Raw genomic sequence first — 10,433 nt, forward strand, 5'->3', positions numbered from 1 at the left:
TCGCCTTTTTCCCGGGCCTCGCCCCCCCAAAGCCCCTCCAGAAGAGGGAACTTTTTCTCCGAGGGGGCTCCAAGGAGAAGGCCATGAATTACGAATTTGAGCGAGAGATTGGTTTTATCAATAGCCAGCCGTCGCTCGCTGAGTGCCTGACATCTTTTCCCCCTGTCGCTGATACATTTCAAAGTTCATCAATCAAGACCTCGACGCTTTCACACTCGACACTGATTCCTCCTCCTTTTGAGCAGACCATTCCCAGCCTGAACCCGGGCAGTCACCCTCGCCACGGCGCTGGCGGCCGCCCCAAGCCGAGCCCCGCGGGCAGCCGCGGCAGCCCAGGGCCCGCCGGCGCCCCGCAGCCGCCCGAGTACCCCTGGATGAAGGAGAAGAAGGCGGCCAAGAAAACCGCGCTGCCGCCCGCCTCGGCCACCGCCGCCGCCGCCGCCGCCGCCGCCGCCGGCCCTGCCTGCCTCGGCCACAAAGGTCAGTCCGCAGACCTGGCCCCCCAAGTCCCGGGACCCCGCTCCCCTCCGGGGCGGCCCGGGGAGCGGTGCGGGGGGGAGGGGGACGTGGGCTGGGAGAGAAGGAGGAGAGATGCTTGGCTGCCTTCCCGTCCTCTGTGGGCTCGGGAGTGGGTTTGATGGAGAGAAGAGGCATCCCGCGCTCCACGAGGAGACACACATATATTTTTTAAGAAGGCGGGGGAGGAACTTTCCCCAACTTGTGCGATGTGGGATGATTTATTTGAGTTGGAACTGACCTCCTCTTGTCTAGTTGTCCTAGAGTTTGGCTTTTTGACAGTAATGAAGAGTGATAGATCGCTCTTGCTCAGCTAAGCAGCTGATGCATTAATTATAAATTGTGGTGTGGCTCATATAAAGTTTGCTCCCGGATGGCGAGGTTGGGGGGGGGGGGAAGGGGGAAGAAGGGGGAAGCTCCAGGCCAGGAACCGGGGGGCGGAGGTGGGAGAGATGGGGTGTCCCCGGGCTGGGCTCCCAGGAAAGGCTGCACAATAGCTCTGCTGCATCCCGGGGCGGCCATTTTGTCGCCGCTGATCTGGTCCGCGGTATTTATTCTCCAGCGGCCTAGCCCCACTCGGACCCCCTCCGCCTCCAACCGCGCGCGCGCGTCTCGTTGGTTTCCCTTCCCGCAGAGTCGGCGGACCTCGCCGAGGGCAGCGCAGGGGGCTCGCGGCGCCTGCGGACGGCCTACACCAACACGCAGCTCCTGGAGCTGGAGAAGGAGTTCCACTTCAACAAGTACCTCTGCCGCCCCCGCCGCGTGGAGATCGCCGCGCTGCTGGACCTGACCGAGAGGCAAGTCAAGGTGTGGTTCCAGAACCGCAGGATGAAGCACAAGAGGCAGACCCAGTGCAAGGAGAACCAGAACGGCGAGGGGAAATTCAAGGGCCTGGAGGACCCGGAGAAGGTGGAGGAGGACGAGGAGGAGAAGTCGCTCTTGGAGCAAGCCCTGGGCGTCCCGGGGGCCCTGCTGGAGCGGGAAGGCTACACCTTCCAGCAGAACGCCCTCTCCCAGCAGCAGGCTCCCAACGGACACAATGGCGACTCCCAAAGCTTCCCCGTGTCGCCTCTAGCCAGCAATGAGAAAAATCTGAAACATTTCCAGCACCAGTCACCCACTGTTCCTAACTGCCTGTCAACAATGGGCCAGAACTGCGGCTCGGGCCTGAACAATGACAGTCCCGAGGCCCTCGAGGTCCCCTCTTTGCAGGACTTTAACGTCTTCTCCACAGATTCCTGCCTGCAGCTTTCAGATGCAGTCTCGCCCAGTTTGCCCGGCTCCCTCGACAGCCCTGTAGATATTTCGGCTGACAGCTTTGACTTTTTTACAGACACACTCACCACAATTGACTTGCAGCATCTGAATTACTGAAAACATTAAAGCAAAAAAACAAAGCATCACAAAACAAAAACCCCTTTGACCAGGTGGTTTGGCCTTCTTTTATTCTGAGAGTTGATTTTTTTTTATTTTTCTTCCTTGACCCTACCCCTCTTCCTCCTCTAAATGTTGAAGATGTTCTGTTTAGTGAGTCCCTGACCCAGTTTCAGAGGTGTCTTTTACAGGTTATGTTGGAGTTTTACTTGCTTTAAATCTAATCCAACAACCCCCTATGTGATTTACTGAAAGCAATATATGAGGCCTGCAAGAAAGTGATCATACAATTGTATCACTTTCTTTTTATTTTTGTATTACATTAGGATGCATTGTCATGCGTATTTTTGGTAGAATAAATTTTCCTTTGCTATAAGCAGCTTTCTTATTTTTTTCTCCCCCTCTTTCTCAAAGCTCCTAATGGTTTCTTTTTCTTCTTTTAGTCTAACTTGGTAAATAAAATTCTGGTCACAATTCATCTTCTTTTTCAATTTTAATATATTTATTAAGGGGGCATGTTCAAAATTTTCAATAGACAGCATCAGAAAAGAAATCCAGAAAATGGTTAGGGCATCTGAGAAGTGTTTCTTTCTTTCTTTCTTTTTTTTTTTTTTAGGGGAATGGATTTGTTTTTTCATTGTAGAGGCTCAAGCCATAGATTTAACTTGGTCATAGAAACAGGATTGGGAAGCCTCAGAGGTGGGCCCAGCCCAAGCTTTTGAAAGTGGAGAAATAAAGTGCCTACAGAAACCCCCAAACTCCAGGGACACGGACTTTCTTTAACAAGCTACCAATTCATTTATTTATACACATTTGTTTCAAACATCTACAGTCCACCCCTCCCCCGCCAATGTCGGACATTTCCAGTATGGTTGATTGGTCTCCCAGCTGTTGATGGGTCCAGCAAACAGTCCTAAAAGATAGAGGGGGGAGAAAAAAAAACAAAACACAACATAAAAAAAAAATGATGGTCACTAGCTGGACAATACACTTCAGAAAGGCTTCTTTCCAATCCTCTGGTTCAGCCATTCGAGGATTCCTTTTATTTTTTTTCAGGGTCAGAAAAATCAATATTTCATTCTTAAATCTGTTTATATGGCAAATAATAGAGCATTAGAGCTCTGAAGTCGGGTTAGCAAGTTGAGATTGAGAACCAAGTGTTTCTGCACCCTAGGTTATACATTAACTAGTCCAGAAAGAGAAGGCGTACAAGCACTTTAAGTCAAATATCAATAAAATGTGAACTGGGGTGTGTTACTGGGTTGTTCTGTTGCCCCCCATCCCCCCGGTCGTGTCTCCCCCACCTGTTTTTCTCTTCCTGAGCTCCGTGCTGGTGGCTACTTACCGTGAGAAAACGCAGCGTCTAAGCAACATGTGTGGGGGCGGGTTGATGTAAGAGCCTTGATTTAAGACTCTCCCCAGCGCAGGCTTGTAAGTTATGATGAAATCGGCATCTTTCTCCAGGGGTTTGCTCCCTGCCTCCCCCCACCCTTGTGGCCTCCTAAATCCCGGGAGCGGCGGAGGCTGGTGAGGACCCCGGCGGGTTTCCTGCCCTCGGCGCGGCGCGGCGGCGCGGGGCTGCCCGGCAACGGGCCCGGGCTGAGCCTCAGCCGTTTGCGATTCGTCCTCCGCTCATAAATCAAACGCTTTCTATGAATGAGAATGTCATCAAAGAGATCAATTGCAGGAACACATGCACAAATAAAAATCCTCTTACGTATTTGCCGGGGATCCCCGTCCGAAAGCATTAAGTTAGAAGGCGTTTAGTCATAATTCATTTTTATTGCTCTTTTAAAACAACGGCTGGGCTGAGCCGCGGATGCCAGGAGCGGCTCGCGGCCTCGGCGGCGTTGCGTCTGCTCCTCGCTCCTGCCCTTCCCGGGGGAAGCGCCCGAGAGAGGCGCTGGGAGCCGCGCCGGCCGCTCGCAGGGGGTCTTGGAAACAGTGGCCAAACTCGCCTTGCACCCCCTCTCCCTGGGCGTTTAAAGGGACTTTAGCTCGAGTCCGGGGGCGCTGGCCACTCGCTGGGAGGACTGAGGGTCTCGTGCCCGGCGGAAGGAGCCCCAGGATTTTGTGGGGGTGGGGAAGGCCCGGCGCTACGGAAGCCTGCGGGCTCGGAGCCAGGGAGGCCGTCTTTGTGAGCAGCTCCGGGGAGACCGGCGCGCGGGGCGGCCAGCCGGGGCGGAGCCGGCGCGGCTGCGGGAGCCGGGCCTGCGGGGAGCCGGGCGCGGAGGCGGGTGGGTCGCCCGCTCGCGTGCCTGCCCGTGTGCCGGTGCAAAGCCTGCGATTCCAAGAAACGCAGCCACCCCGACCGGCCCCGAAAAGTGCCGCGCAGGGAGGGAGAGGGGAGTGGAGCCCAGAGCCGGCAGGAGGAGGAGACCGGTTGTGTGCCCGGATGGCTTTGTGGCACAAGCCGCGCGGCCCAGGGGGTCGCGTAAACCCGGGGCCTTGGAGGCCAACAAAGGGGCAGAGAGGAGGCCAAGGGGCAGAACGTACCCACGAGCTCCGAGCTTCGGCTGGGAGAGCAGATCACCCGCGCAGTGCCAGCACAACCCCCCTCAGGTCCCGCCTCCTCCCTCACCGGAGCCCCTTCCCTCCCCAGCGCTGGAGGTCTTGGCGCTACCAAGGAAGCCTCCTCCAGGAGGGCCGCCTGGCCTGTTCCCTTCTCCAGGAGGACTTTTCCCCAGGTGCTGAAATGGGGGCAGGAGTGACTGGGCCTGCCTGAGCTCCCTCTTAACCGTGATTGGGGAGGGGTCAAAGGTCACATAAAATACCTTTTCAAATGTTTAGGGGAAATTTTTTTTTTTTTTGCTACTGAAGGGAGTCCATAGTCAAATGTCTGCAAGTTTTCCCTTCTGGGGGCGGGGGGGGGGCAGGTTTTGGGGAAACCTCTCTATGTGGAGAACAGAACGCAGAAACCTGAAAGGTTCACTGACACCTTTGAAATGTGCCTGCCTTAAGCAAAACTTCTTCTTCTAACCGGGGAGGGGAAGCTGGAGGGGCGTGGGATCCCCACATCCACATACAACCCTCAGTTAACTTTCATCTGTCGGACTCGGATGCCGTAAACATGGTCAGAGGATAAACCTATACATCAGTGGCTGCAAAGCTTCCTGGGTGCTCCCTGCATTTCTTTTGCCCGAGGATGCATCAATTCTCGGCCTCTGCTTGGCCTTTTCTCTTTAGAAGCCAAGGGTTGACACGAAACCTAATAGTAAACAGCAATTAACGACCCGTCAGCATCAGGGTAGGATGAGGGTGATGGAGAACAGGACCCCTGGCCTGGGATGACGCTCAGCTCTGCACTTGTCTCTGCAGGGAAAGACTCCAAGGTCCACACAAGGAAGTCACTACGCAGTCCGGTACAAAGAAGAGGAGGTGGTGTTGGGGAGAAGAAAATGTCCCATCCACCATGGGCCATCTGTCCACCGCCCCTCCCACCTGCCAGCTCACATCCCCACTACAGACCTGCTGTAGAATGGGGGGGAGGGGCGCTGGGTAAAGGAAGCTCTACAAACTCCTCCCTAAGAAAACGAGAAACATTGCGGAGGGGGGGGAAATCAGCGTACTTTGTGGGAGCTGTGGTCTCTCCTTTGAGGCCCCCACCGAAAGCGCAGGCTCCTGGGTCCAGCGGGGCCGGCAGATGGCCTGCAGCGCACGGCCCGGCCCCCACGCCGGCCACGTCTGCTGGCGTCATCTCCCTCCCCCGCCTCCTTCCCCTCAAAATCCAGCGGCCGGGCTGCTCCGGGACCCGTAGGGCTCCCCGAGCAAAGCTGAGTGGGGAGGAGAAAGGGGCGGAGAGCGACGAGAGAGGGAGGGCGGGGAGCCCCGCCAGTCCCGGCCTTTTTCGGCCGCCTCGGCTCCGAGGGCTCCCCCGGCTGCGGGGCGTCAAATTACAGAAGCTCCTCGGCGGCGCCGAGGCTCCGGGCGGGGGAGGCGGGGGGAGGTCGGGGGCTGCCCAGACCCCGGTGGAGAAGGGAAGTTTCTTTTCTTGCCCCGGTCTCCTCCACCCCCACCGGTTCCTCCAAGTCAGCCCCCTGGGAACGTGCATCCTCCTTGGAGCCTGGAGAGCTGGTGGCCCAGCCCAGGCCCAGGCCAGGGCGCTCTGCGCCCCTCACCGCCCCGAGGCGCCGCAGCGGGGACCGGGCTGTGCCAGCCGCCGGGGAGCCGGGGCTGCGAGGCCGGCTGGGATCCTGCCCTTCCGGCTCGGCGCGACCCGAGCTCCCGCCCACTGATTCCCCGCCCGAGAGCGCACGGAGCCCCCTTCCCTTCTCACCTCTCGTCAGTTCCTTTTTCTGTGCGCGGCGGGGCGGGGGGCTGGCCCGGGGAGGGAGGGGATGCTCCCCAGCCCCCACCTCCCGGAGGGGGGGCGAGCGGAGCCGGCGCGCGCGGGAGACGGCCTCCGCTCCCCTTCGCCCCAGCGCCCGGAACCTGCCCTCGCGGCCGCCCGGGCTGCGGCCGCCGCCTGGGCTGCCTGGGGGGGCGACTGCGCGTCACCCCGACTGAGGAGCGCCGGGGATTTAAATGCCACTGAAACGGTGATCCATCACCGCGGGAGCCAGCAAACTTTCGCAGGAGGCTCCGCCATTGGCTGCTGCCGTCACGTGCCCCGCGCAGCGCCCTCCGCCCTCCCGCCCCCCCCCCTCCCTGCGCACTGTACATTCATATCATTTTTCTTCTCCGGCCCCATGGAGGAAGTGAGAAAGTTGGCACGGTCACCTAGGGCTTCGCAGGACCCGGTCACTCAGTGACAGATGGACAATGCAAGAATGAGCTCCTTCCTGGAATACCCCATCCTCAGCGGTGGCGACTCGGGGACCTGCTCAGCGCGAGCCTACCCCGCAGACCATGGGATTACAACTTTCCAGTCGTGCGCGGTCAGTGCCAACAGCTGTGGCGGCGACGACCGCTTCCTAGTGGGCAGGGGGGTGCAGATCAGCTCGCCCCACCACCACCACCACCACCACCACCACCACCCCCAGCCGGCCACCTACCAGACTCCTGGGAACCTGGGGGTGTCCTACTCCCACGCGAGTTGTGGTCCGAGCTACGGCGCGCAGAACTTCGGCGCGCCCTACAGCCCTTACACGTTAAATCAGGAAGCAGAAGTAAGTGGGGGGTACCCCTCGTGCGCTCCCGCTGTTTACTCTGGAAACCTCTCATCTCCCATGGTCCAACCTCACCACCACCACCAGGGTTATGCCGGGGGCGCGGTGGGACCGCCTCAGTACACTCACCACTCATATGGACAAGAGCACCAGAGCCTGGCCCTGGCCACGTATAATAACTCCCTGTCCCCTCTCCACGCCAGCCACCAAGAAGCCTGCCGCTCCCCGGCACCAGACACCTCTTCTCCAGCGCAGACCTTTGACTGGATGAAAGTCAAAAGAAACCCTCCCAAAACAGGTCAGTCTTGCCATGCCGCGGATGCCCCGTGATGACTCTGGAAGGACTTAGTGTGCTTACTTTCCAAGGACAATATAATACATTGTCTTTTACAAAGTCTGGCTTCCCAGCGGTGTTGGAGGGCATTGGGGGATTGCCCAGGGGTGTGTTGGGGCAGAGGAGCCTCTGGGACAGTTTCCAGAGGGACTGAGATTGAGGGGTTCTGGAAGTAGGAAGTGGGTAGGTGTGTGCGCGCGTGGGGTTGTTCTGGGAATATCTCTGGGCTCCATTAATCACTGGGCTGACCACGCTAATGGTTGACCTCAGATGAACACTTTACACCTCATCACTCACCCTCCCCAGCCCGGGGTGTGTGGAGAAATTCTCCATCTCCCCCTTAACCTGAACATATTGCTCTGAACCTACAGGAGATCCCATATGGATGGTTAAATATTTACCTTTTTCTCCCATCGCTTCCCACCCAGGAAAAGTGGGGGACTACGGCTACGCCGGCCAGCCCAACGCCGTGCGCACCAACTTCACCACCAAGCAGCTCACGGAGCTGGAGAAGGAGTTTCACTTCAACAAGTACCTGACGCGCGCCCGCAGGGTGGAGATCGCCGCGTCCCTGCAACTCAACGAGACCCAGGTGAAGATCTGGTTCCAGAACCGCCGCATGAAGCAGAAGAAACGAGAGAAGGAGGGCCTCCTGCCCATCTCCCCCGCCACCCCGCCGGGAAGCGAGGAGAAGGCCGAGGAGTCCTCCGAGAAGTCCAGCTCGTCGCCCTGCGTTCCTTCCCCGGGGTCTTCTACCTCCGACACCCTGACTACCTCCCACTGAGGCCGGCCCAGCCCCACACTCCGCGGCCCAGGCTTCCTCCTCCTCGGGCTGGGACTTCTTACCCAAAGCACATTCTTAGCTTATCTTCCTTTCCCATTTGCAGTCTCTCTCTCTCTTTCTGATCCTATCTGGGCCGCTCCTGGGCAGGATAACGTGTTTACGGAGAATTCTGGACTAGATGCTTGATTGGGGACGGAGGGGTGTGTGTGTTAACCTCTTCTTAATGCAGATGGGGTGCCAGCACCCATTTTCTGAGGGCCCCCACTTTTAGGAGATTTCCACAGAACCTGCTGTTCCTTTTAGAGGCCCTTTGGAGAATTGTCTCCTTTGCCAGCAGAAACTTGTCCAAGGGACGCCTCCCATCTTTTATCTGTCTGTATATTTACAGATCTCCCCCACTTTGTCCTCAAAGTGGGGTAAAGAGAAAGGAGAGAGTCCAGGAGCTCGCGAAGAAGAGATGCACTATGATCGTGTTTACACAATGAATTCACCTTTTAATTTAATTCATTCTCGTGTGTGAGTTTGCTGGTTGTAAATAGTTCGTCCTGAGAGATTTATCTTTATACAGATTTTCTAGAAATGTTTAGATTAAGTGATTCAAACAGGGTGGGCAAACTCTCAAAGCTGGTACAATTTTATATGTGATGATAGGTTAAAAAAATAAAAGCCCTCATTTAAACTCAATCAGATGCCTCGGAGGGTAGCCTCAATTTGTTCTTTCAATGAGTTAAGAAGGCCTGCAGACCACAAGGTTCGGAAACCTTGCTGCCTGTGCTTAAGTCTCTCCCCATCCCCAACCCCTTTCCTGTTTCTCTGGCCACACTCTATTTAAACTCTGTGCTGGGTTATTCGGAACCTAGAGGTATTAGTCAAACCAGCTTCTTCCTTCCTCAGTTATCTTCGCTGGATATGATGTATTTTCAGCTCAATTGTTAATGTGATGGATGGCACAATGAATGTATATTTTGTGTGATTCGTGAATAGTCTTTTGCATGTCGCACAATGTGTTGATGTCCCTGAAGTACCACACTGAGTTCTATCAGTTATCCTTTGTGAGCCTACAATATTCCCCATTTCCTGTACAATCATGAACAGCTCTGAGATCCTGGAGTGATGTGATCCAGAGCAGAGTTTACGGGTCTGAAGATGTCTGTAATAAATATATTCACGTTTCAGGTATGCTTAAGGATCCGTGTATTTGGCTTGGCTACAGTTTGTTGGTTCTTACAAAATTGAGTCATTTTGTGTGGGGGAGGAGAGAAGGACGGTGTGCATTTTCAAAGAGATGGGACTTTTCTTTGAAAAAAGAAAAAGTGCTTTCCACTATGTAATTGAAGCTTCCCCTACGCGTGTAATTGCACCTAACCAATGTCTATAATAGGTTGATTTTTCTTTAAAATAACAGTAGTCCCCTTATTAGAATCAAAGTTCATAATGGAAAAAATGGTGAAGAATTTTATAAAGCAGATCTATTTTTGAAACAAACATGGGTACTTCCTGGGTCAAGTGCTAACCTTTTCACCTCCAACTGAATGTTGACGTATATATAAACAGAACCCCCTTCAAAAGCTGAAACTCTTCAGTCAGTCTTTCCTCACATCAGTGAACCAAGAACTAAGAGATTCACATTTAATTAGCTCCAGTATAAAGCTATTCGAGGATGGGGACCCCACCCCACCCTTCTTCCTTCTTTTTGGATAGTCAGTGCTCCAATATATCCCACCCTTTAAAGTGAGTGTGGTCTGTTTTCAGTAAACCCTCACAGCCCTCCTCCCCTTATTCCTGTCTATCTATCCCTTCCTGCCACCCTCCACATCCCACCATCCCTCTAAGTTATACATCTCATTCCCATCACATTAAGATTTGATTTCATAGCCATCTTGGCTGTAATGGGTCTTCAGTTCTTAATTCCACGTCACAAAACCCTGGAAAACAGTAGTGGTTTTCTTCTCTGGGCTCCACAGGTTCTTCCAGGACAACCTGTGGAAGCCGCCCTGAAGTCTTTCACTGTCCAAGTTGCTTCCCACCAAGACATGTGTTTCTCCAACAGAGGAAGCCAACAAACCAAAGAGGTCCAAGTGGCTCTCCTAGACTGCTTACCAATTTTCCTTTACTTTCACACAATGTTAGAGGCTTTAGTTTAGCCCCAGGGTAGAGCAGAACATTTGCAGCATCACAAGCAAACACAGAGGTATGACTTCCTTCCTCTCCAAAGGCTGTTTTACAAAGGATGGGCTGGGAGTCTGGGGGAGGGAATCCTACAAAAACTTGAAATTCACAGGCCTCCTAGAGCACCCATGAGATTTCCTGTTCCTCC

The 10,433-nt window shown here is 55.0% G+C and overlaps 2 protein-coding genes and 1 long non-coding RNA gene across 4 annotated transcripts; 2 read left to right on the forward strand and 1 right to left on the reverse strand.

Moving 5' to 3' along the window:
• Positions 1-2,338, forward strand: HOXA2 (homeobox A2). The gene is made up of 2 exons (XM_054726023.1): positions 1-480; positions 1,151-2,338. The coding sequence occupies exons 1-2, from the start codon at positions 84-86 to the stop codon at positions 1,888-1,890; spliced, it is 1,137 nt and encodes a 378-aa protein (XP_054581998.1). The 5' UTR covers positions 1-83; the 3' UTR covers positions 1,891-2,338.
• A 140-nt stretch (positions 2,339-2,478) lies between these two features.
• LOC114233934 (uncharacterized) lies at positions 2,479-6,440 on the reverse strand. The gene is made up of 3 exons (XR_003620138.2): positions 6,167-6,440; positions 3,236-3,540; positions 2,479-2,803 (listed from the first exon to the last, which is right to left on the reverse strand). It is a non-coding gene; the product is annotated as an uncharacterized LOC114233934 (long non-coding RNA).
• Positions 6,441-6,608: 168 nt separating this feature from the next.
• On the forward strand, positions 6,609-9,280 carry HOXA1 (homeobox A1). Of its 2 annotated transcripts, XM_008147905.3 has the most exons (3): positions 6,609-6,998; positions 7,202-7,296; positions 7,761-7,816. In XM_008147905.3, the coding sequence occupies exons 1-2, from the start codon at positions 6,645-6,647 to the stop codon at positions 7,259-7,261; spliced, it is 414 nt and encodes a 137-aa protein (XP_008146127.2). In that variant the 5' UTR covers positions 6,609-6,644; the 3' UTR covers positions 7,262-7,296; positions 7,761-7,816. The 2 variants fall into 2 exon arrangements, with proteins under 2 accessions (XP_008146127.2, XP_008146124.2); XM_008147902.3 differs by having other exon boundaries at positions 6,609-7,296; positions 7,761-9,280.
• The last annotated feature ends 1,153 nt before the right edge of the window (positions 9,281-10,433 follow it).

This window comes from Eptesicus fuscus, chromosome 14, assembly GCF_027574615.1.
Source record: "Eptesicus fuscus isolate TK198812 chromosome 14, DD_ASM_mEF_20220401, whole genome shotgun sequence".
Lineage (NCBI taxonomy): Eukaryota > Metazoa > Chordata > Mammalia > Chiroptera > Vespertilionidae > Eptesicus > Eptesicus fuscus.

Excerpts from the sequence above, each read along its gene's own strand:
- HOXA2 (XM_054726023.1), top strand. The coding sequence starts at position 84 with ATGAATTACGAATTTGAGCGAGAGATTGGTTTTATCAATAGCCAGCCG. Across the intron at positions 481-1,150 it reads TGCCTGCCTCGGCCACAAAG|AGTCGGCGGACCTCGCCGAG; the intron begins GTCAGTCCGCAG and ends CCCTTCCCGCAG.
- HOXA1 (XM_008147902.3), top strand. The coding sequence starts at position 6,645 with ATGGACAATGCAAGAATGAGCTCCTTCCTGGAATACCCCATCCTCAGC. Across the intron at positions 7,297-7,760 it reads AAGAAACCCTCCCAAAACAG|GAAAAGTGGGGGACTACGGC; the intron begins GTCAGTCTTGCC and ends CTTCCCACCCAG.